This window comes from Peromyscus eremicus, chromosome 3 (genome assembly GCF_949786415.1).
Source record: "Peromyscus eremicus chromosome 3, PerEre_H2_v1, whole genome shotgun sequence".
NCBI classification, from domain to species: Eukaryota; Metazoa; Chordata; class Mammalia; order Rodentia; family Cricetidae; genus Peromyscus; species Peromyscus eremicus.
The window spans coordinates 42359387-42385642 of record NC_081418.1 but is presented as its reverse complement, the minus strand read 5'-3'; the positions used below and the strand labels follow the sequence as shown (position 1 = coordinate 42385642).

The following is a 26256-nucleotide window of genomic DNA, read 5'->3' as shown; positions in this document are numbered from 1 at the left end:
AGAAGACCATGTCATTCTTTCTTAATGCTCAGCCATATAGCACAAGGGACTGTTACTCTCTACTTAATATGAAAAAATAAACAAAAGTAGACATATTAAAACTTTGGAGTGTAATAATTGTGTTGCAGCTGTTTGCCAAAATAAATTGGAATGGTAGGGAAAGTGTGTTGGTAAGGATAATGTTTTAGAATGGAAGTTGGTAAACTTCTCTAAATGACTGTAAAATAAATACTATAGATAATCTAAGCTCCTGAAATTATCTATTTACATATTCTTTATTTTTATTCTTTCTTTTTTTTTTTTTTTTAAAGATTTATTTATTTATTATGTATACAGCATGTGTCCCTGTAGGCCAGAAGAGGGCACGAAATCTCATTACAGATGGTTGTGAGCCACCATGTGGTTGCTGGGAATTGAACTCAGGACCTCTGGAAGAGCAGTCAGTGCTCTTAACCTCTGAGCCATCTCTCCAGCCCTATTTTTATTCTTAATAATTCTTTAAAAACTCTAAAACTGCCGGGCGGTGGTGGCGCATGTAGAGGCAGGCGGATCTCTGTGAGTTTGAGGCCAGCCTGGGCTACAGAGTGAGTTCCAGGAAAGGCGCAAAGCTACACCGAGAAACTCTGTCTCGAAAAACAAAACAAAAACAAAAACAAAAAAAACCCAAAAAATTCTAAAACCATCATAGCTTTCAAACCCTACAAAAATAGAATATAAGTGTGGAACGGTGGCATGTGCCTATAATCCTAATACCTGGAAGGCTGGGGCAGAAGCATCATGAATTTTGGCCAGCCTGAGCTACATACAAGTTCTAGGACATCCTGGGTAAATAGACTCTTGTCTGAAAAAACAGTCAAGCAGAATGCAACCAAAATTGGGTAGTAGTCTACTGGCTTCAGTTTTAGAAAACGAAAAATGTTTAGAAAGATTGAAAATTAAAGTACTCTAAAAACTTGATGGCCAGGATATGAATCATTGGAAATATTTATTTATCTTGTGTACAACTACTTGTAGAATTAAACAAAAAAACAATGTCTAATAAAAGTGATTTTTTTTTAATATTTGTTTTTATTTTTTTCTTTTTGAGTCAGGTTCTTACTAGGTAGGCTGAGCTGGTCTTAGATTCACAGTCTTGATACTCCAGCTTTCCAAGAATAGAGATTATAGGTGCTACCAGGTCTGACTAGAAAGAAAAAAAAAAAAAAGAAGAGAGAATCCTACAATTTCACTTTTTGAACTGTGAGATTATTTCAGTTGTGTGCATTACTTACAAACATATTGGGCAAGTTGCAGGTTATATACAAAATGATAGCAGTCATGTAAATACCAAAGAGTAAGCAAAAGTTACATAGGTATATGTATATGTATATGTATTATTTGGGGCTACATTAGTAAACTGAAGAAAAATAAGGAAATGGTAAAGATATCAGGAGAGAAACCAAGGAAGGTTACAAAAGACATGATCAGGCAGGAAAGAGGTATATAAAAGAAATTCAGATTATGGAAATCTTTTAAACAAACTATGAAATAAGTGTATAAGCATTGTTTTTTTAATAATACTTTGTTAAATATGAATTTTAATAAGTAGTCTGAAACATGCCATAAGAAAGTTAGAAAAAGGTGATAATAATTTTAATTGTTAAGCTATATTCTTTAATTGGTAGACTCTCTCCCCATTACTAATTTTGCTATCTTTTTAACCTTATAAAACAAATCCTCATTAAGTTATTTACAGCTCAGTGTACTTTTCAGTATCATCAGTGATTTTCTCAATTTTTTAGTTATTGATTTCTGTGACTGCATGAAACTTTATAATAAAAAGGGAATTATAAAAATAAAAAGAAGCTGGGTGGTAGTGGCACACGCCTTTAATCCCAGCACTCAGGAGGCAGAGCTAGGTGGATCTCTGTGAGTTCGAGGCCAGCCTGGGCTACAGAATGAGATCCAGGACAGGCAACAAAACTACACAGAGAAACCCTGTCTAAAAATAAATAAATAAATAAAACAAACAAACAAACAAATAAATAAAAAGAAACTTTAAAAAGGGATTGATTGCCACGGACTGGCCCATCGGGGGTACCACGACCGTAGGAGAACCAGGGCTTGGGTAGTCAGGAAGGCAAGGATTTGGTGAATGACAGACAGACAACACACTCAGAAGTGGTTTGAATCTACTGCAATTTTACTTCTGCAAATCAGTAGTTTATATACAGAAAAGAAAACTATCAGGTCATACAAGAAACAACAAGAGCTTGGCAATAATTCAATTACATCATCTTTAAAAAACAGCAAGCACACAATTATTAATTGGCTCTATACATATTCCTTCACCCACAAGAACTTTATGACCCAAAGAGCACTCTGTGTTTTTTAAATTTAATACAGTTCCTAGACTTGTGTAGACTTCCTGCGGTTGCAGCTGTGTCCTTTATCTTATCTTAGCAGTTTTTTAGTTTATTATGCACTTTTACTTTTTTGGTTCTCATGACCCACTTAGCCAATTTGGATGCTGTAGACCCTCTCTTAGTCTGTCTTTAGTTCTTTCACCACATATCTCTTCTAATATAAAACCTTTTTTACCTGTTGGAATATGGACTCTTGTACTTTTACACCTATAAGGGGAAGGGGTTCTGCTGTAGTCCTTAAGTTTCCCATGCTGAACTTCCTGAACAGAGGAGCCCACTATCTGCCTCCTATGAGATAACGTTGTTTTCTACCATAAATCACTTTAGTTGAGATTCCTAAAGGATTCCTAGTGGGTGAGTGTTCATTCCCTAGAAGTGCCTGAACTATTATACTTTCTTTATCTAGCGGCTTGGGGTCTTTAAAAAATAGCTCATTCTGCTATAGTTAATTAAGATCCATGTCCAGCTTCCCCTTTCCTCCATAGTTCACAACCCAAGCATTCATGAATTTTGACTGTGCTTCATAGATTAATTAGAACATTATCAGAAAAGCAGTTATACAGAACCCATAGCCCAGGGAGCTCACGATCTGTGAAGTACATCTTTTTTGAGAAAGAAGCATAACTCGGGCACTCTGCCAGGGACCTCCAGGGAGCTTAGTCCCGTGGGACACGTATCTCCCATCCGCTATTATAGACATAATTGTTCATGTCACACGGACGACACTGGAGTTGGTGTGGCAATTGATCTCAACTTAGTATCAATGTCATTAGTTGTTTATTATTTTCATTGGCTATATTTTAAGTGTAGACCTTTACTATATTTCTCAAAAACATTTTCCCATTCTTTAGTGCCTTCTAAAGGAAACTTCTCTATACCCATGTGTTGTTGGCACAGGGTGGGGCTGTTTAACATCCCTTGTGAGAGAACCTTCCATTGATATCTCTTAGCACCCTGAGAATTATTATAAGTAGGCACCTTGAAGGCAAATTTTTCTTTTTTTTTTTCTTGTAAAAGTATAATGAAGAAACAGTCTTTTAAATCAATAACTATAGTAGACTATCCTGTAGGTGATGGAGAATACAGGGGAATTCCAGACTGTAAAGAGCTCATTGGGTGAATCACCTTATTAATAGCTTTTACATCTGTTACCATTCTCCATTTTCCAGATTTCTTTTTAATAACAAATACAAAAGAATTCAAGGACTATTCAATCCCTCAATATGTTGAGCATTTAGCTGCTCTAGTACCAGCTGTTCTAAGGCCTGTAATTTTTCTGACGTCAAAGGACATTGTTCCACCCAGACAGGTTTGTCAGTCAACCATTTTAAAAGTAGGGTTGTTGGTATCTTTGAAAGATCAACAGTTTTGCCCTGTTCTTGTACAACTTGAATGGTCAGTGACTGTTCTTTATAATACCTTTTAATAGTTTTCCCAGAAACATACATTAGTTTATGGTTTATTTCTGAGATTGGAGGAATATTAATTTGGGTATTCCATTGCTGTAACAAATCACATCCCCATAAATTCATTGCTATATTAGCTACATATGGCTTTAATTTTCCTTTCTGCCCTTCTGACCCTATACATTTGACTCACCTTGTGCTTTGTTTTACCTGAGATAAAGTTCCAGTCCCTAAAAGCTGACCGTTTACATCCTGAAGAGACCAATTTGGATGCCAAGATGTGGGTGCAATTATTGTTGCATCTGCCCCTGTGTCTATAAGATCTTCAGTTCCAATGACATTTATTCATACTTTTAGCTTTAGTCTTTGATCATGTATGGAAGTCTGCCAAAATATTCACGTTATGGTTCTCCTGAAATTTTTGTTTTATCTTCTAAATCTGTTCTATTATCCAGAGCAGTATGTGTTTTTGTTTGTTTGTTTTACAATAGGCATTAGGTCCTTTAATTGCTCTGGAGAGGAGTGTGACAGGGAATGATTGAACTAAATTTGACATGGGGCCCTGTAAGAGGCTATTAATGCTTTAGAGATAAGCCAGTTCTCATAACTTGATTGTTTCTGCCTGGGAATGATTTCATAATGGGGTGATCTGACCTGAGGTTCTTCTGTTTCTAAAATCCAAGATAAATACAGGTTTAAGACATTACTGAAGACCTTAGGACCCTTTGGAGTATCATAAAGTTAGTAATGAGATGTCTCAGTTACTGTTACCTTTGGTATCACAAGTTTTTATGCTCTTCTTGAGTGGATTAACCTGCCTCTGTGCAAATTAAGCAGGTGACTGGCCCAAAGTTAAAGGAGACAGATACAAAATAAGGCAGATGCCAGGCTTTTATCTTGCTTTAAGTTACCTTATAGACCTAAGTTTATGATTTAGAGCAAAAGTAGCTTCTAACTTCTAAGTGACTGTTACAGATCTTTATAACCATAATCATATATAAGATCCATTGTCCTCTTAGATAAACTAATAAAAAATGACTAATATTCATGCTGCTCTTTGTGTTTTTTATGGGGGTGGGGATTGATTGAGGATGAAAGATGACTGACATAAGATCACACTGGCATGAACAGCACAACTGAGACCCAAACCAATATTTTCTAATTTTATTTTTATCTTATTTATTTATTTATTTATTTATTTATTTATTTATTTATTTATTTATTGAGACAAGGTTTCTCTGTAGAGCCCTGGTTATCCTAGAACTCACTTTGTAGACCAGAATGGCCTCAAACTCAGAGATCTGCCTTCCTCTACCTCCCTAGTGCTGGGATAAAAGATGTCCGCAACCACACCTGGCTGGTATTTTCTAATTTTAAATGCATTTCCCCAGCTTACCATTCTTTGTCTTCATCTGCCATCAAACATTGTATTATATCATTTTACTAGATCTGTTTTAAATCTTTCTTATTGTTTCCTTGTCTTTCATTGTTGACTCTTTCTGACATCTTTGATTTTAGATACTGTTTTGAATATGATAAAATGTTATTAAAATATCAGAGTTAATCAAAATTAGATAATCACATAGAGAAAAAGTAATTCGTAACCCCTTCACTCACACCCTGACAGAAATCAGTACTGTCTGGATTGCAGATTTGATCGTACAAAGCAAAACAATAAGTAGTTAAAAACAAACAAACACATGAACGCATCTTCATGACTCAGAATAAAACAGATGGACACATATGTTCATGCACATGCATACTTTTATCAGTCTTGCTCAAGATGTGTCAGGTTCATCTATTGTAGGCAGAGTTCTCTTGTCCCAACTGCCTACTCCCAAATAACTGGCAGACATTTCCCAAATAACTGACTCGGAGACTTAATATAAATTATAAATGCTCGGCCTATAGCTCAGGGTTATTACTAACTAGCTCTTACAACTTAACCCATTTCTGTTAATCTGTGTGCTGCCATGAGTACCTCTATCCCATTTTGTGTGTCCAACTCCTTCTGCATCTGGCTGGTGACTCCTCTGACTCTGCCCTTCCTCATCCCAGTATTCTTAGTTTGGCTTTCCTGCCTAACTTTATCCTGTTCAGCTGTTGGCTAGTCAGCTTGTTTATTAAACCAATCATAGTGACATATATTCACACAGTGCATGGCAGGGTTATTCCGCATCATTTCCCCCTTTTTGTCTAGTTAAAAAGGAAGATTTTAACTTTAACATAGTAAAATTATATACAACAAAAACAGTTACCAAGTAAGAATTACAGTTACAGCATCCAGTCTATTTGTATTTGGTGGAATTAGAGAAAATACTCCATTGTCTATCTTACTTTGATGAGTCTAAAGTTTTGTACCTAATTTGCTTTCTATCATAACTAAGGAAAACTACAAGTTTAACTTTTTAGTGTTTAACTCCATCAAAGACCCTAGAAGGATGATATGTTACCTAATGACAGGGACTATAAGTTTGACTGTTATAGATGACTGTTAGTCTCTATTTTTTAATTATGTTATATTTTTAAATGAGCTGCATAAGCACAATACCTTAAATAAGAGTAGAAATATACAGCAGTATAACAGAAATAACTTTAAATTTGTATCAGTAAACCAAAATCCATACCATTGTAAAATATTTTGAGATTGATAGCTGTTTTGGGGATTAAAGCAGATTTAACAATCTACTCTTCATCCTATTGTTTCAGTATCCTCTACTTTTCTTTTCAGAATGATATCCCTGAATCTAATCTTTGTTTAGCTTTTTTTCCTGACTATTACTGATAATACCTTGTAACCAACCACCCCTAAATGATAATATCCATAACCTATCTTTTGGGATGTGGGCATAGTTATCTAGACTGTTTGCTGTTGTTCGTGGATGCTGTTGTCTTTGCAGCACCCTAAAAAAAAAATTAGGATTATGGTCAAGTCCTGACTAGAATATTCTATGAGGCTGTATCATCTCAGCCAACAGCCTTGAAGCTGTTCTGGATGCAAAATTCTGAGGAGATTGTAACAGAGGCATTTTGAAGTGCTGGATCACCTGGGCCATCTGTTTTCATTGGTGTTTGGTCCCTTTGCTCTGAAAATACATAAACTTTTACAGGTAACATACATATCTGCATTAATACAGGCATAACTGTGCATTGTACACAAGTCAGCCAAAGATAATTTTTTTTAATGTTTGAACAGGTAAAATATATATCACATGTCTTATAGTTCTTCTAGCTTTATTTCTTTGTGTTGTAGTCAGATTTTTCAGGGGGTCTTCCTTGATCAAACCTGATTTTCTTCAACCCAGAATGAATCTATAGTCTCTCATTTCCTGTGGAAATAAAAGCATAACCTCTCCTCCAAAGTAACATATCTTTTGACTTAAATTTTGAGTCAAGATATTTTTTAAATATATAGGTTGGTTGAATCTAGCAGTTTTTATAATCTAGTGTGTCTTAGCAGCCAAAAAATTCAAAGACAACACAATAATATACAGGATCCAGACTCTCTGTGTATTTCTCATCTTTAGGTGGCTTATTATATTTTTTTTATTACTCCATTCCTTTTTTAAGGACTTCCTCTGCCCTTTTTCTTTTCTCTCCCAAGCGTACATATATTTTTAAACACATTGTAACCTGTTTAGAGGTTGTTTGTTTGTTTGTTTGTTTCCATCTGAATCTATCTTTACTGAGTATCTGTAACCATGAGCAGAAAACCTAAACCTGCCATGCAGCATGCTGGCAGAGCTTGCTCTGGCAGACCTCTCTCTGTACTGGGGCCCATGTGAGAGACTGCGGAGACCCACCATGCCACTTAGCTCATGGTGGTTGGTGTGTGGCTCCATCTCACAGGCAGCTATTGGGAGACACGTCTCTGCTCTGTAGCTGGCATGACTGTGAGATTAGGAAGCTATGTTTGGCTCCATTTTTGTTTGTTTAGAATCTTTTAAAGCTTTTTTTAGGTCTTATGTGGATCTGTGCCCTACAGTAAGTGCCATTTGTAGGCAGAGTTTTTCTGTCCCACAACTGCTCTTAAATAAACACACTGGGGTTTATATTAATTTCAAATGCTTAGCCAATAGATATCTCAGGCTTATTTACTAACTAGCTCTTACATCTTAACCCATTTCTATTAATCTATGTTCTGTCCTGAGGCTCATGGCTTTTATCTCCATCCAGTTTTGTGTGTCCAACTCGTTCTGCATCTGGCTGGTGACTCCTCTAACTCCACCCTTCTTCATCCCAGCATTTTCGGTTCAGCTTTCCTACCTAACTTTATTCTGTTCAGCTATTGGCCAGTCAGCTTGTTTATTAAACCAATCATAGTGACATGCATTCACACAGTGTACAGAAGGATTATTCCATAGTAATCAATCACTGCCTCAGTTCTGCTTCTGCAAAGTTATTCCAAGAAGTCCTGTTTGCTTGAAAGGGCAAGCTAGCACCCTTAGCATGATTACTCGTGCCTGAGAGGGATTTCTTGGTAGAGTGGGGTATGCAGTGTGTATGTGTGTGTGTGTGTGTGTGTGTGTGTGTGTGTGTGCACATATGTATACATAATTTAAATAATAAGACATAAAATAAATCTGGCAGACTAGAACTAGTAAAGAATTTATATTTGGGGTTGGGGATTTAGCTCAGTGGTAGAGCGCTTGCCTAGCAAGTGCAAGGCCCTGGGTTCGGTCCGCAGCTCTGAAAAAAAAAAAAAAAAAGAATTTATATTTACCTTCCATTCCCTGAATTCCCAGCTTCACCCCTATTCATCACGAAGCAGCCATTACAGATGTCATCCCACATTCCATTCAAATAGGATAAAGTATTGACGCTGAGGAATGTAACAGTGTAGGCAAAAATCATATTTATACTGTAAATGTGAAAATACAGGAAAATCTTCAGAACAACACATTACTTTTTTTTTATTTTGGAGAGAGAATTTGGATATGAGATCATTAATTGGGGATGTCAATTTTTGCCCTCATCCTGAGTCTTGGCATTAACCTTGTGTTAACTTTTCTCTCTCCTTTCCTTTATCTTTTCTGTGTTTGCATTTTCATTGATTTATATCAGCAAACATATACATATACATTTCATACATTATATACATAATCACTTTTACACCAGTATCCTCTTTGCCTTCCTTCATTTCTCCACTTCCTGCTAATCTATCCTCCACTCCTCAACTTCCTGCTAATCTACATCCTTTCCCCAACTATCCTTCCTTCTACTTTCATGTTATGCATGTGTGGGGGCAGTGGGTTGCTTCCCAGTGAGTTTCTTTAAGGTTGTTTACAGGAGCATGAGCACCTTACCAGTGGCTATACCACTGAAGAAAATGTCTTCCTCCCCTGTCAACCATAAATTGTGAATAAATCCTCAGAGAGGGATGGAGCCCCATGGGCCTCTCTCCATTTCATGACAAGGTATTGATGGGCCCAGTCTTCTACAGATAACAGCTGCTATGAGTTCAAGAGTGCAACAGCCCTATCAAGCCTGGAAGTCAGCATTGCACACTACTCCACACTCCTTGTTCTGACATTTTTCTGTCCTTCTAACACAGTGTTCCTTGTAGTAGAGCATATCTCTCTCTGTCTCTCTCTCTCTGTGTGTCTCTGTTTCTCTGTCTCTCTGTCTCTCTCTCATTTGTGTGTGTGTGTATATTAATGAATGAGCCTTTAAGGGGGGGGGTCTTTTTTATGGCTGTGTATTCAGCCATTTACTCCTAGTACCTTGACCAGTTATGAGTTGTTTGTATTCACTGTTGATCACTACATAAAGAAGACTGTCTGGCCACAGCTGACAGCAGCACTAATATATGGACAGAAACACAGTTTTTAGAAGTAAATCTAGTCAGAAGACTGTTGATTCTCCCCATAACAGACTTGCCACTATTATACCAGTGGACTCATCTTTCATCTTGACTGGCCAGTTGGTATTACCTTTCCTTAATCTTCTAAAGGTCCATCCTTTACACTTATTTTCCTCTCCTACCCCATTCATATTGCTTAATCTAAAAAGAAAATGCAGATGGCACCTGTCTTGGTTAGGATTTCAGTTGCTGTGTAGAGACACCATGACCACAGCAACCCTTATGAAGGAAAACATTTAATTGAGGCTGGCTTACAGTTTCAGAAGTTTAGTCCCTTATCATCATGGTGGGGAGCATGGTGGCACACAAGCAGACATGATGCTGGAGAAGGAGCTGAGAGCTCTACGTCTTGATCTGCAGGCAACAGGAGGTGAACTGTCTACCATACTGAGCGTAGCTTGAGGAAAGGAGACCTCAAAGCCTACCTCCAAAGTGACACACTTCCTCTTTCAAGGCCACACCTACTCCAACAAAGCCACACCTCCTCATGGTGCCTTTGCGGACCATTTTCTTTCAAACCATCACAGCACCCTAAGAAGTAGTTTCAGATCAACTTTAAAGAAAAACAGACTAAGGTGGCTTCTAAAGATACCATCCCTGCTCAGCCCATGGATTTCCTGCATGCTTTCTTACTGTAATCCCATATCCCATAAAAGCCCTTTGTATTCCCTGCATTCTAGAAGATAAAAACTTGAGATGAAGGGGTCTATTTATTTTCTTCAGGGTCCACATTTAATCTTACAAAGTTACCATAAATAAAACATGTACCTAAACATTTCTTTTGTTAAAAAGCATTGACTCCTCCCTTGGAACCATAATTAAAAAGCAGGATGAAAGCCTGGCATCCAAAGTGTGTGGTGTCTTCAGCAGTAGAATATTACTTTCAAGTTTTTAGAAGCTATCAAGGACAATGGCAGTAGTCTATATTGTTTTGTTTTAGAAGTCTCTTGGAACCTCCCTACCTTGATGAAGATGAGACAGACCAAAACTTGCATATATTAAGTGGAAATATAGGTACAGTCATTTTGGAAAACTGGTAGTGTTTACTAAAGCTGAATGAATCCATGCCCTGAGTGTGACCCAGCAGTTTTACTCTTAAATATAATTCCTACAGAAATGCATACACAAGACTCATTTTACAATGTCAGATCAAGGAATTAATTTTGGAGGAATCTGTGTGGTTAAGAAAATGACCTCTGGTAGGCAGTGGTGGCGCACAGCTTTAATCACAGAACTCAGGAGGGAGAGGCAGGTAGATCTCTGAGTTTGAGGCCAGCCTCGTCTGCAAAGCAAGTTCCAGGACAGCCAGGGCTACACACACAGAAACCCTGTCTCAAAAAAAGAAAAAGAAAATAACTCCTAAATGCCTTGGTTTAGTTTTATGACTTACTAGATATGTGACTCTCTCTGGCTGCCTCAGTTTCCTTGGCTATACCAAGGAGATGATAATAGTAATAATAACCCCATAGAGTTGTTTTAAGGTATAAATGAAATAATAAAAAGCTAAATGAACCTTAGTGTTAACTACTGCTGTTTTCTGTGTGTATAATATGAGAGCTGTAAGTACTCATATAGAGTGGTTGAATATTGTCCATATTATTTGGATTCTTTTATTTTAGTACAGTTACCATAAATCTTTTATAGTACAAATTGACTAATTTGTTTCAGTTTTAGTATTGCCCTTACCATTTTAATTATTTCAGTTTTGATATGTAGAACATTATACTAGCCGGGCGGTGGTGGCGCACGCCTTTAATCCCAGCACTCGGGAGGCAGAGCCAGGCGGATCTCTGTGAGTTCGAGGCCAGCCTGGGCTACCAAGTGAGTTCCAGGAAAGGCGCAAAGCTACACAGAGAAACCTTGTCTCGAAAAACCAAAAAAAAAAAAAAAAAAAAAAAAAAGAACATTATACTAATCAAAGAAGTACTGATATATTCAGAAGAATATCACTTCTTCTCATATCTCCTCCCGTACTTCCTTATAAGATTTTATTTGCTTGCACATTTATCTCCTTTAGTACACCTTTTATAAATATAAGAGATGAATGCATGTTTCTTGTTTTATTGTGCATCAAAGATAGCATACTGTTGTGCTCTTTTTGTATAGTGTTTTTCCTTTTTTCAACTTAAAAATAAATAGAAGTCATTCAAAGTTTTTGGGAGGAGATATGCTTCTTTTTTTAATTTTAATTTTAATTTTCAATTTTTTCAAGACAGGGTTTCTCTGTGCCCTGGCTGCCCTGGAACTTGCTCTGTAGACCAGGCTGGCCTCAAACTCACAGAGATGCTTAATTTTTATTTACAGCTGCATAATACCCCAGCAATTGTGTGGAATGTAGCATATTGAACCAGTCTCCTGTTTAGGTAGTGTACAGTTATTTTGTGTTTAGGAACAGTGCTACAATGGATACCCTGGGCATGTGTTTTTCAGAACATTAGATCTGTGTCCTGAAGGCATATTTAGTATGAAAGCTAAATATAATAAATACATCATTCATAGAGCACACTAAATGCTGCCAGAAGTATATAAAAGTATTAGTTTCCCATAATCTTACCAGTAGTGTGTGTTGAGCTATTGTACTCTGCCTACCCATTGTACTCTGCCAACCTTTTGGATGAGAAATGGTGTTTCAGTGGGTAGCTTTAATTCGAATTCTGTTTTTATGAGGAAAATTAAACATCTTTCCCATTTGAAATCCCTGTTGGTATGTTTGCATCATGCTTGTGTGCAAGTATGCTTGTGGACTGGGTCCACACGTGCTGAAGCACATGTGTAAAGGCCAGAGGACAACCCTGAGTGTCAGGCCTTTCCTCCCGCCTTGTTTGAGGCAGGTCCTCTGTTTGCTACCACATTCACCAAGCTAGCTTGTCCACTGCCAGCTGCCTGGGATTCTCGTTTCCTTCTCCCATCTCCCTGGAGGAGCACTGGGATTACAGATGGCCTGTGCCCTGACTTGGTCCTCGCACTTGCTGGGCATACCCATTGATCCGTCTCTCCAGCGTTTCTACCCACCATCTGCATTTCTAAAGGTCACGTAAGACCTCTTTGTGAGTTGTCTGTTGAGGTTTTCCACCACATTTTCTACATTTTGTTTTTGTTTCTCAGCTTTTTAAAAGACTTTTTGTATGTTAAGGATACAAACATGAAACGTGTTACTAATTTTTTTCTCCCAGTTTTCCATTTATCTGCTGTATTAGAATGGGTTTTGTAATGCATAAGTTTTGTTTTTGTTTGTTTTCATTTGGTTTGGTTTTTGATGTTGTTGGGTTTGTTTGTTTTTTTTTGTATAGTTATAGTTGTCAGTCTTTTTGTCCATTCCATTTGATTTTTAGTGATTGTCAGAATCCTTACCCTTCAGTATGGAGGAATTCACTCATGTTCACTTCAGATACACTCTATACTTTTGTTTTACTCAAGTTCCATATGTGCTTGTTTTTCCTGTTCTGTATACTTGTTTGTTTACCTGTTTGTACACCACTGCCGCACAGTTTTTAATAAGCTTTGTTGGGCCCTGTTAGCAACTGTTAACGCCCATCGAAGCTGTTTTATTCTTTTCCTAGCTATGCTTGTATGTTTGTTTTCCTTATCAAAATAAAGCTTCCTGATTTCATGAAAAATTTTATTGCCATCATATTAAATGTGTGTATTACCATAGAGGAGATCAGGTATCTTATTGTTGTTGAAAAATCCTAACCAAGTACGAGGAATGTTTTTGAACTCCTTTGACTGTTGCGTGTTTTTCCATAGGTGGTGGTTGTACAGGCCATTAGTGCTCTCTGTCAGAAGTACCCTCGAAAGCACAGCGTCATGATGACTTTTCTTTCCAACATGCTTCGAGATGATGTAGGTAGAGACTACTTTTTAAACATAGGAAGTCGTTCTCTTAAATTCTCTTGATTACTGTTAAATATCAGTGTTTTGTTGTTGTTGTTGTTAACTCACTTCTACATGGTTTGTATTTTTATTTTTTATTCTTTGAAAATTCAAGGTATCTTAATTATGTCCACTCTTCACTTCCTCTTGCACTTGCTCCAACTCAACCCAGGACCTCCCATTAGTATTTTAATGTCTTTATTGTATATTAAATATATTTCTTTCTCATTTCTGTATACCTCTCAAATACTACACATAATTCCAATTACTGTATTATCATGGCTATTTATTTTCCCACTTGAAGGGGAAAAAAACTTTGTTATTATTGTTATATTAAATAAAGGAAGTTAATTGAAATATTGTAAGCATGAATCTTGAAATATAAGCATTTCTTTAAAAAAAAAAAAAGGTCCTTAAAATGGGGATAGGGTAGTGAAAAATATTGAAATATAAGCATTTCTTAAAAAAAAAAAAAAGAAAAAAAAAGAAAAGTCCTTAGAATGGCAATGGCAGTGGTGGTGTTAGTTGGTGTGGGGGAGAAAGTCCTAAGAACAGATGGCAATTTTATCTTCTCTTTTATTAGGGAGGTTTTGAATACAAAAAGGCCATTGTGGACTGCATAATCAGCATTGTGGAAGAGAACCCTGAGAGTAAAGAAGCTGGTCTAGCCCACCTCTGTGAATTCATTGAGGACTGTGAACACACCGTTCTGGCTACTAAGATTCTACACTTACTGGGCAAAGAGGGCCCTAGAACTCCTGTCCCCTCCAAGTATATCAGATTCATTTTTAATAGGGTAGTCCTGGAGAATGAGGCTGTCAGAGCTGGTGAGTCATTAGAACACAACTAGTGATGTAATTGCTGGTTTTTAAAAAGAGGGTAGTAATGAAATTGGAAAACGAAGTTACAGGTGTGCTGTGATTTTGGAGGAAACCCGGGGTCTAGATATACAGCTCTTCCTTTGTGTTCCAACTTCCATGCAGATTTTTGCCTTATATTAGAGTCCTACAGTCCTTACCTTTCAGTGTAACAGGAACATTATTGTGGTACCTCTTATTTGTTCATTAAAACGATAAGTAAGTTTGTATGTGGATTTATGTATGGATGTGTCCGTATATACATTTTAAGTGATTCTAGTCTAATAAAGGTAAATTGCGCTGATAGGTAAATTCTCCTGCAGTCCTGTCTCCCATTAACTCCTGACCTTATCCTTACACGTCATTTCCAGATCTACTCAAAGAAGCCATCACTAGAGTTGCCTTCATATGTTCTTTTCCCATTTTCTTCTCAGCTCAATAAAATTTGGCCCTCTTTAAATTTTTGTCTCAAGTTACTTTTTTAAATTATGTATAAGTTAGCTGGAGAATCAGACTATGTAATATTTTTATCTTAGTTTACATCTCAACTTGATATACTGTTGACTGACTGTTAATGAAACTCTCTTCCCTTAATTTTCACAGTGTACTTCATTTTTGTCTCATTCCTTGGTCTTATTTATAGTCTTTCTTTCTAGTACATTAATTGGTCGTTCTATCACTGGATACATTTTTCTAGGTTGTTTTTTGGAGCTCTATTGATAAACATGACTCCCCTGAATCAGTGTCCACCATCCACCCCCAGATGTAACGTGAAATTCAAACTAATCCAAACAGCCATCTTCATTTGATCCTCACTCAAGGCAGAGATTTAGGTCATGGCTTTGAAACCTCCCCATCCTCACCACAGTCCTGTCCTGTTTGCCTCTGTCCTGCCTTCTTCACTCTCTTAGTTTCTGTCACTGATTCCAGGGTTAGGCTTTCATTCATTTCTGATCCCTAGCCGATCTGCTTCTGGTGTCACAGACACTTTGTTTGTTAGTGAAATATGAAGAATGGGCATTACAAGAACACACATTTGGACTGCAGTTAAGAGTACTTACTGCTCTTGCCAAGGACCTGAATTTGGCTCCACCTGTCCCTCCGGCTCCTGGGGATCTGATACTGCTGGCCGCCTCTAGCACCTGCACTCATGTGTACATACCTACACACAAGCCTATACACTTTGCATAATTAAAAATAATAAAAACAAGTATTTCCTATATCTATGTGGGATAGTGTAACCTTTAATTAAAAAACCGAGGTTTGAGCTGTATGGTTTTTAGTTTACCTCTGATCTCTCACTTTCACTCTAATATGGGTCCAGTGCTCAGCCTTTCTCACTCAAGTCTAGTAATTAACAGTTTCTGCTCGGGGTACAGGACATTTTGATTTGTTTTTCTTTCTGATACTCTTGTCCTGCCTTTTCCCACTGGCCAAACTAACTGTTCTACAAAATTCACTGCAGTAGTGTTTTACTTCCTTGTCTGACCCAAGCCCCCATTTCTGTACTTACCTAGATCTTGAACATCCTGGATATAGTTCTGCCAGAGATTTACTAGGCAAGATAGTCTTTTTTTTTTTTTAAAGATTTATTTATTTATTATATATACAGTGTTCTGTCTGCATGTATGCCTGCAGGCAAGAAGAGGGCATCAGATCTCATTATAGATGGTTGTGAGCCACCATGTGGTGCTGGGAATTAAACTCAGGTCCTCTGGAAGAGCACCTAGTGCTCGTAACCACTGAACCATCACTCCAGCCCCTGGCAAGACAGTCTTGTTCCTTACTTGTCTTCTCACTACACTCTGACTCCTTATGTCAGAGACCATGTCTTTTATCTTTCTACCCCTCAGCTTTTGCTACACTGCCACATAAAATTTAGGTGAGCATTGAATCGTGGTTGAGTGAAAGGAATTTTAATAATAGTTTCTTGGCACTAGTTGTTTGAAATTGAACTGAATCATGTCAGAGGCTATATGAGAGGCTGTCATAGGGCAGAGACAGCTCACACACATATACATGTGATTCTTTTCCCTCGCTGAATGTCTAATGTTCCTGTGTAGAGCTTGTTAGATGCTTCACAGTTCTGGTTATGCTTAAGTCATCAAGAAACTGCTAATGAAACAAGACTTTATTTCCACTGAATACTAGCTGCTTCCCTAATTTGCTTTTGGTTTTGGTTTTTTGTTTGTTTGCTTGTTTTTTAATACACGGTCTTACTTTGTAGCCCAGGCTGGCCTGGAACTCAATATGTAGCCCGTGCTGGTCTCAGACTTTCAATAATCTTCTACCCTGGCCTCCCAAGTGTCTGGTTTGTTGTGAATGCTTATTGCTGAACTCTAAGCAGCCAGTACTTACATTGCTTTATTCTATGTCTCACAACAGCTGCTGTGAGTGCTTTGGCCAAATTTGGAGCTCAGAATGAGAGCCTTCTCCCAAGCATCCTTGTACTCTTACAGAGGTATGCAAAAGAATGTCAGCTTTGGAAAAACAAAGAGTCCATGTAGCTAAGTAGTGAAAACCTCGTCCCACTATGTCAGACACACTGCAGGGCTAAGAGTAGAGCTAATAGAGCTAGTCAGGGGCAAGTGGGTTTTTTCTATTTCTGATAATTATATAGGTGCAAGATACATGCGAAATGTGAGTTTGGGGTTTCTTTTACATGATTTTGAAAGAGTAAGGTAAACATATGTGCCTCAATTTGTACAGTAAGCACTAACTTCAAAATGATGTTAAATGATTTATATGAAGAATTGATAGTAGCCTTTCATGATCTTCATAACTCCCTAGTTAGTGAAGAAAAGGCCTTTTTAGCAAATATTTTGTGATTGCATTTTATAATTAAAGCAATTAAGTTATAAACCAAGACTGACTAGTTTAAATGAAGCAAATTGCCATTTGAACAGTACTGAGTGCTAGTTTTCTTTGTCTCCTTAGTGAAACATTTCCGTTTCTTAATTTAGAAAAGCTAAGTCTTTGTTGGGCTCTTGTAATTACAGGTTCAAGGCTAGACTCTACACTTTTATGTCATGTGACTGTGTTCTTCCTAGTGACTTCGGTGCCTCCTAATATAGTAACTCTGATTTGCAATAGGAGCATTTCTTTAGTAATTCATAATAGTTCAAGAATTGTGGAAAATTGAGGAGCCTGTGTTGGTTATTATTGAACTCTGTCATAAAAATCATATCAGATGACCTCTACTATGCTCTACAGGAATAGTGGTAAAACTGTTGGAAATCTTTGGGATATAGAAACATAGCTCTGCCATTTCTTCTAAACAGGTGTATGATGGATACTGATGATGAGGTACGGGACCGAGCTACCTTCTACCTGAACGTACTGCAGCAGAGACAGATGGCCCTGAATGCTACATATATCTTCAATGGTCAGTGAGAGTCAGGATTGTGGAGACATAGCACTTTTGTTCACCAAATGGTCAAGCCTGTTTTATGGTGATTCATGTATTAGCTGACTCCTTTAGGCAGTTGCATAGTTTTAATCTTCGAGTGTAATTCCATTTCTAGGGAAACCCATATTTACAAAGGTATTTTCTAATTTGGTAATAGCAGTCCTATGAAATAATGTATTAAGAATATATTTTTTTAAATATAAAAGGGTCCAAAAAATACTGCTTATCCCTGGTTCTTCTTAGGCTCCGTCTTCCATGGCTCTCCCCATTTTTTTGTTTTCTTGTGGTTTTCTTGTTCCCGTATAGCTAAAGATATTTGAGTTCCTGAGAGATGCTTGCATTTTGCTGACATTTTTTTATGCTCTGCTCCCATGTTTCCTTGAAGGAAATAAGGGAGCTTATAAGTTTATAAGGCAGTTTTATATAGTAATCTTTAATTTGATTACTTAGGCTAGAGCAGTGGTTCTCAACTTTCCTAATGCTGTGATCCTTTAATACAGTTTCTTATGTTGTGGTGACTCCAACCATAAAGTTACTTTTGTTGTTACTTCATAACTGTAATTTTGCTACTGTTACAAATTGTAATGTAAATATCTGTGTTTTCTGATGGTCTTAGCCATCCCTATGAAAGGTTGTTCAAGATCTTTTAGTAATAAGATTGGTGACATTGTTTAAATTTAGGATTTTAATTTTAATTCTCTTAGGTTTTACCCAAAAGCAAGAGTAAGCAAATGTCCCAAGATGAAAAGGTTTTTTTTAAGTCATTTAATATAAAATGTGTCACAATACTTAAAGCTGATTGCTGTAGTCTTTTGAAATGTGTTTCTCTTCCTTCAGAAAGCGTTTAGAAGAGATTATAATACTGAGACTTTCCTGTTTATAGGTCTGACAGTCTCTATACCAGGGATGGAAAAGGCCTTACACCAGTATACCCTAGAACCTTCAGAAAAACCTTTTGACTTGAAGTCCATTCCTCTTGCTATGGCTCCTGTCTTTGAACAGAAGTCAGGTAACAGAACTGTTTAACTCTGTTAGTTTCTGTGTGTGTGTGTGTGTGTGTGTGTGTGTGTGTGTGTGTGTGTGTGTGTAAGTAATTTATTTAAAAAACAAACTTGTAAATATTAACATATCTTCTAACCTAGAAAGTAAAAATGAGAAAAAGCTTTTAAAAGTACCATAGTTTCTCTCTTTCATTTTTTAAATTTTTGTTTGTTTGTTTTTTGAGACAGGGTCTCTCTGCATAGCCCTTTCCTGGAATTCACGCTATAGACTAGGCTGGTTTCGAACTCACAGAGACCCACCTGCCTTTGCCTCCTAAGTGCTGGAATTTAAGGTGTGCACCATTGGTGATCTTTTAGTACTAAGATAGATGACATTGTTTAAATTTAGAATTTTAATTTTAAGTCTCTTGGATTTTACCCAGAAGTAAGAACAGGAAAATGTCCTAAGATGAAAAGTTTTTTTTTAAGTTATTTAATACAAACTGTCACAATACTTAGAGCTGTTTGCCACTGTGTATCTGCTAGAAGTTACTGCCTTCCTCTCTTTCTGTATGCAAGGTTAGCTAAAAGTGGGAAGAAACTCACTTGATTGCTTATATCCTTCTTTGTAGAAATCACGCTTGTGACTCCTAAGCCAGAGAAATTGGCTCCTTCCAGACAGGATATTTTCCAAGGTATGTTTTTATGAGTACAAGTCATAATCTTTAATCCCTAGGCATTATAAGTTAGTAACATCCACCGCTTTTCTTCAATTTGATTAATTCTCAGTTCAGTAAGTGTTCCTGTGACATAGGTTATAGTGGTTGGAATCACCTGGTGTCCATGAACTTTCCAGTGACTAGTTTATTACCTGAGAATATTGGTCTGGTACGTATTTTGTTGGTTAAGAGGGAAAGAAATTAGCAATTTAGTTTCTCCTCCCCCCCACTACATATAGGAATCTAGTATATAAACTTGATAACTTAAAGAATGATTTCACAAACACTTGGATACCACTGGTTTAGTGTTTAGTTATTACTAAAGCCACGGAGTACTACTCTGGTACTACAGAGTACTACTCTGTGGTAACTAAAGCATTTTAATAAAGTCTCTTCCTGTCTTCTTCATAGTATGCTTCTACTTTTCTTTCTCTTTGTACTTAACAGAACAATTGGCTGCCATTCCTGAGTTTATGAGTCTGGGCCCCTTGTTCAAGTCTTCTGAGCCTGTTCAGCTCACAGAAGCTGAGACAGAGTACTTCGTGCGCTGTATCAAGCACGTGTTTACTGACCACATTGTGTTCCAGGTGAGATAAAGAACTCTTGGTTCTTTCTAGGCTTTAAATATAAGCTGCTGTCTTGGAGCCAAGTAGCACTTCCCTTTAGTTTATGATTCTAGTTCCTTTCACAGAGGGTTAATTTAGCAATAATTCTAGTTTCCTTTTTAGAGGTATAGAGGTTTCTTCTTCTGATGGACTATTTTTGATAACTAAAATTTTAAAGGATAAAAAATTGAGTGTCTTGAGAAATAGACAATGTATGGTATAACTGTTTGAAAAATCAGCATTTAAACAAGGTAAACTACGTGGGTTGTTCAAGAACTTAGATTTGATAGTTGTCAGATTTGTAGCACTTTGTAGAGTCAGTATCAGGGGAGAGACATTGGTGGCTAACAGACAAACGAAAAGAAGCCTGTCAGTGTTTCAGAGAGGCAGTCGAAAGGGGAGGGGGGAGTGAGACCTGGGTTCAATCCCTCATAGAAAAAACTTCTTAGGAGATTTATAGTGCTATTTGTAGTGTTGAATACAGTGGATTCCAGAGCTGAGCAGTGGACTATGAATGAGTAGAAACAACTTGTCAGAAAATATCTCTTATTCTTTACAACTTTTCTGTTGCTGACTTTTCAGTTTGATTGTACCAACACTCTGAATGACCAGCTGCTGGAGAAAGTAACAGTGCAGATGGAACCATCCGATTCCTATGAAGTGCTGTGCTACATCCCAGCCCCCAGCCTGACTTACAATCAGCCAGGAATATGTTACACACTTGTTCGCTTGCCGGACGAGGACCCTATAGCAGGTACTGACTCTTAGAAGGAGAAGATACTTAGTGGACTACAATGCATCACCTCCTGAGCTCTTAGAATGTCTAGACAAGTAGTTAATGTTCAAGAATGTGAGTCTTTCCAGAATGTAATGTTGTCGGGGGAGAGGTATGTTTATAAAATTGGTTACTTTTGTAGAAATACTACTTTCAAAACTAAATCTATAAGAAAAACTTGCTGCTGATAATGTTAAAAGAGAAACTGAATGCATATAGTGATAGCCCCAAAAAGGATTCAGGTTATCTGTTGAAACAGTGTAACCATGACTGAAGGTTCTAATACCTGCTATGTCTTATAAGAATCATGATGTTTCTCTCCAGGGCTCCTGGAAAAGCTTGGTTATTTAGCAGATGGTTGGCATTTTAATACATCATTTTAAGCATCTTGTAGTATAAGGCTGTTGTCTGCAGTGTTTCAGCTTAATAAGCTTAGTCAACCATTTTGTGTCCATATTTGAGAAAGGCTTTATCATTTACTTGACCTATGTTCATTCTTGGTGTGGAGGTGGCATAAGGGGTCTAAAAGAGAGCCAACTGTGACAGGCAGTGGTGGATCCCAGCGCTCGGGAAGCAGAGGCAGGTGGATCTCTGTGAGTTCCCGGACAGCTTGGTCTATGGAATGAGATCCAGGACAGCCAGGGCTGTTACACAGAGAAACTCTTATCTCGAAAAAGAGAGAGAGAGAGAGAGAGAGAGAGAGAGAGAGAGAGAGAGAGAGAGAGAGAGAGAGCCAACTGCTAGTGCCAGTGATAGTATTTATAATTTTAGGATTTAGGGTAGTCTAGACAGTATATCCTCTATAAATGTTGGAATCTATCCCACTTGAATTCATTACCCCACTCAGTGGTCCCATGCTCACTGCAGACCACCTAACAGTAGTTACCCAGCTTTCCCAGAAATAAGCACACATACCATATTAATATTTAAACAGTTTTTACTACTAGTTAAGTACAGGAAATACAGAAATTAACAGTATTAACAAACATCAGGGAAGTTACAGAGTTACAAGAAATCATAAAAGTACTAGTAAATAGTTATCCCCAGTCATCATTCAGTTATATTTGGGGCTTAGTCCGATTTATTTTTATAGCCCCTCTCCTAAATCCCTTCTTCGATGTTCATTCATGGGAGCCCCTGACCAGTCTTAACCGTGTTGGGTGCTAGACTAGACTACTCAGACTCTGGCACGAGGTAGATTCATGTTGGCACCGTTGCTGAGTCTGAATCCCAGGTTGTTCCCTCTGATCTTGAGTGGAACTGTGTTTGTGTTATACAGCCATCTGGATCTGTAACCCCCTGGGTGGGAAGGCACTTTCCTATCTGGACACTGACGGCCATCTTTCTTTAAATTTCATGACTTCCTTTATTCCTTTGTGAAATGGCTCACGTTTCGTTTCCTTGTCGCTTCACTTTGCTCACCTGTTCTAGTTTTCTCTCTAGGTATATGTATCTGAAGTATGTCAGCAGGAATAATTAAACTTTCTGTTCGCGCAAGGAAACTAGTTTTATTTGCCGTTGTTCCAAACTTGTATCTGGGTTCAGTCTTAATGTAGCTCTAAGTCTCTTGCCATCATCCCAGGAGACTATGCATTTTATCTGTTTTTTCCAACAGCCATCTTCCCTTGCTTCAGAATTCCTCTACAATCACTGTACTTCTCTCTAAACAGATGGGCTATTTTATTTTTAAGGAATGTCATTACTTTACCACTTACTTACAAAGGGAAGTGCAATCTGAACCCATTGGAAACTCCAGCCCCTCCCAGTTGAGAATACTAGCTATTCAAGCTCTTCAGGTACACGCTGATGTAGGATAACTCAGGGGACCCACAACCCAAGGAATGGGATTAAAAGAATAAGTACAATTTTACAGTACCAAAATACACAAACAACAATATTGAAATTACAGTAGTTACATATATTATAGGAAAACAACAGTAACATTAAACACATCCACCAAGACAAGAAAAAGAGACATCGCCTCAGCCCCCTTCACTGAGGAGGTGACTTCTTTTTAAAACAGATCTTATACGTTATTAGCCCAGAGGTTTCAACTTTTGGTCTGCTGGCCATGGACTATTTGGGTTTTGTTTAAAAAATTTGGCAATTAGAGAATTTTCTTTATGTTAGATTCAGAGGGTTTACTGATCAGTGGTAGAATGTGGCTGTAAAGTCTAATTTTGTCTCAACTTTTTCATGTTTGACCTACCATATGCATGATTACTCCTTTCTATTCTTTAGTTTTTATTAGAATTCATGAAGTTTTAATCCATAGCCAATCTCTACTTTGCAATGAATGAAGTGAAATACCAGGATATAGGTGGTAATGGAGTCTTTATCCCTCCTCCCATCCTTCTTTTTTTTTAAACATTTAATTTTTTTTTCCATTGCAGATGCTTTAAAAATTACCAGTCATTTCAAAATTTATCACTTCTAATATCTATCTTATCTCAGAAAAATTTTTTTCCTTATGGTCACAAGGGAAAAAATATAAGTTCTTGGTTATGATTTCCTTCAACTTGAAAATAATATTAGAGAAGAATATGGATTTAATAGATAGGTATAATAATTTGAATACTGGCCCTATCACATACTGACTCTGTGAATTAGACAAATAATTTTATTTGTGTAAGTCTGATCTGGCACCAGACACAGTAAATAATAGACATCATTTTGTTTAATTCTGGAATTGCTTAAATCTTTTCCTTTAATCGTCTTTAAAATCAGTTCTCCTGCAATTCAAAAGATACATGCTCTCCAGTATTCTCCAGAATATTATTCCATTAATTATACCTTTCTTTGCTCAATCTATAAACATCCTTGGCTATCAAATACTGGCTTCTGAAGATTGTTGATCAAGCCATTCACAAACTCATCTCTATATGATCATTTGTTCTCCTTACTTAGCCCATTCATCAAGTGATATCTGATGAAGCTTTTAGGCAGCCAAATGTTGTGTTGATAAGTTCTTAATGTATACAATTCCTGTTTTCCTTTATTCCTGATTCAGAATAGATCTTCAATGAGCAGCACTACCCATCTGACCATTCAAAATGTCCTAAGTAATTCCCAGATGATATAAAATGAACACTAGTCATATAGCCCAATTCCATTAACAGTACCTCGTTTCCATTTGGGCTGTGCTGCAGGCCATGTTGAATATATTTCAGCCTATGTCCAACTCTTCTCTGAACTGTCCCTCCCCCGCTTTTTTTTTTCTCTCTCTCTTTCTAATACAGGGTCTCCCTCTGCATCCCAGGCTGGCCTTCAACTTGTGATCTTCACTGCCACTAAACCCTAAACCCAACTCACATTTCCTGATTTTATACTTAACCATGTAATGATGTTATTTTTGTTTAATGCTCTTCTGTTTTTTTAAAAACGAGTGAAGTTGTTTCCATAATACATGAAGGCTGTGTCACCTGACTTGCCTCTCTTATTAAGACAACTCTGTTTAGGCCTTGAAAGTCTTTGTATCATTCATTGCTTAACCTTGAGATCTGATAACACCTCCCACCTTGGAAACCCTGAATTCTGCCTTTTGCTTTCCTGCACAGGCTCCACTATCAAGGGTGAGCCACAATTTCAATCGGTTCTATCCTCCCCTACCCCTCTCAAAGTGTTTGTTACCATCCTGTGGCCACCTATTTCAGTGTCTCTCTAATTTGGATGCAGGATTAATTCTTGTAAGACCATTCCTTATATTTTTCTCATGTGAACTTTTCCAGAGACACTCTGATTCCTCCCCAACACTTTTCTCGGAACCTTCCCACTGACACATGGACTCAGGAGTCTTTCCAGCCTATCTGATCACTTCCTGATCTGCACTTACTGCTCCCCCCATTGCCAGCCTCTAAGCCTGGGGCAAGCTCTTGTGAGGCCAGGCGCTCTCCGAATTGACCTATAACCAACTAGCTTCTTAGTCTACCGTTGTGGGGAAGAAATGTGTTCTTGCTTGGGAGCGCTGTCTGACCTGAGCCATCTGGCCATGGTTTTCAATGGCATAGTGCTCCCAGTTATTTTCTAGATACTGTCCTGCCCCCCACCCCACCCCAGTTGTCATGGCTGAAGTGAATACCTCATCTTCTCTTTTCCCCTAAAATCCTGAGTGTACCTTCTTGGTATAGTGCCTTCCCCTGAGCCTCTCAGCACCCTCTGCTCTCTTAGCTGCTGGCTCCTTCCACTGCTTGTGCTGGTTTGACCAGCTCTCCTCTCATGCTCTCCCACCTATTCCTCACCTCCTCACAACTCTCCTGGGTCCGGCCAACCCTTTCTCCTGCTTTCCCATCCACTGCCCAGAGAAGGAGAGTCTTACTCTGAACAGCTGCAGCTCCTTCAGATGCCCTCTGCAATGCTCTGCTGTATCCTGTGGACCTCTGAACCTGCACCCTCACTGACCTGTCCTCCACACCTACCCCTTCACCATGTTTGGTCCTCTTTGGGTCAGACTGATTGTACCAAGTCTGTACACAGCTGTCACCCCTATGCATCATCCATCTCTATCAGCCTCACTCACTCCTCCACCTCAGTCCTCAGCAGGAACCACAGTGTTGGCACTGCACTCCCTGCCCCTGACAGCAAACCCTCACACAGCTCTCATCCTTCCTCAAACCTTCCTTGTGCACTGCATCCAGCTGCTCACTGTCATCCCCCTGCACTGACAGGACCTTTTCTCCCAAGTCTGACAGTCATGATCTGATGCCTCCATCTGCCTGGACTCACAGGCTCCATCTGCTCACTCTTCCTTCTCTGTAGCCATCTCCATCCCCCCCACACACCAGTGATTCTCACCCAGGGGTGCATGGCCCCCCAGTAGCCTATCAGAACATCTTCTGGATGGTGTTATTGTTGGTATTTGTGAGCAGATCACTGCTCTGCCTCTGATGTTCTGATAGGCCACCTGGGGCCATGCCCGCCCCCCCCTCGGGTGGAACCCCCCACCCCCCCACCCCTGGTTAAGAATCACTGCTGTGGATGGCCCCCTCTCTTTTCAGACCTTCACTCTTCAATCCCATGCCTTGAACTTTCTAGTGATGACAATTTAGTGTCCCCACTCAAGCATCTTAGCACTTCCTCAAACATTCTCCTCTAAGAACCACCTTTTCACTTGTTTAACCCTTCACAGACAGCACACCACTGCCTTCTCTTTTCCTGAAAACTGGCTCTTCACCCTTTCCTGCTGTCCTTTGTTCAGCTACTCATTTTTCTTGGGCGGTTTCAATATTCTCCCAAGCTTGTAGTCATCACTATAAACAAAGAACCTAGAACCATCCACCAGCTCAGTTCAGGAAGATGTCTTCTCAATGCCCAAAACTAGGCTTGTGTTTCCCCCCCAGTCCCCACTGCTCCAACCCTGCCCTTCCA

At 38.3% G+C, this 26256-nt stretch overlaps 1 protein-coding gene across 1 annotated transcript in view; it reads left to right on the top strand.

Annotated features, from left to right (window-relative positions):
* Copg2 (COPI coat complex subunit gamma 2) overlaps positions 1 to 26256 on the top strand; it is a 123040-nt gene that overhangs the window by 68485 nt on the left and 28299 nt on the right. The window contains exons 13-20 of the mRNA XM_059257519.1: positions 13422 to 13517; positions 14131 to 14374; positions 16790 to 16865; positions 17686 to 17789; positions 18697 to 18822; positions 19426 to 19488; positions 19960 to 20099; positions 20700 to 20871. Of these exons, the coding sequence (XP_059113502.1) occupies positions 13422 to 13517; positions 14131 to 14374; positions 16790 to 16865; positions 17686 to 17789; positions 18697 to 18822; positions 19426 to 19488; positions 19960 to 20099; positions 20700 to 20871 (1021 nt within the window). The remainder of the gene's footprint in view (positions 1 to 13421; positions 13518 to 14130; positions 14375 to 16789; positions 16866 to 17685; positions 17790 to 18696; positions 18823 to 19425; positions 19489 to 19959; positions 20100 to 20699; positions 20872 to 26256) is intronic.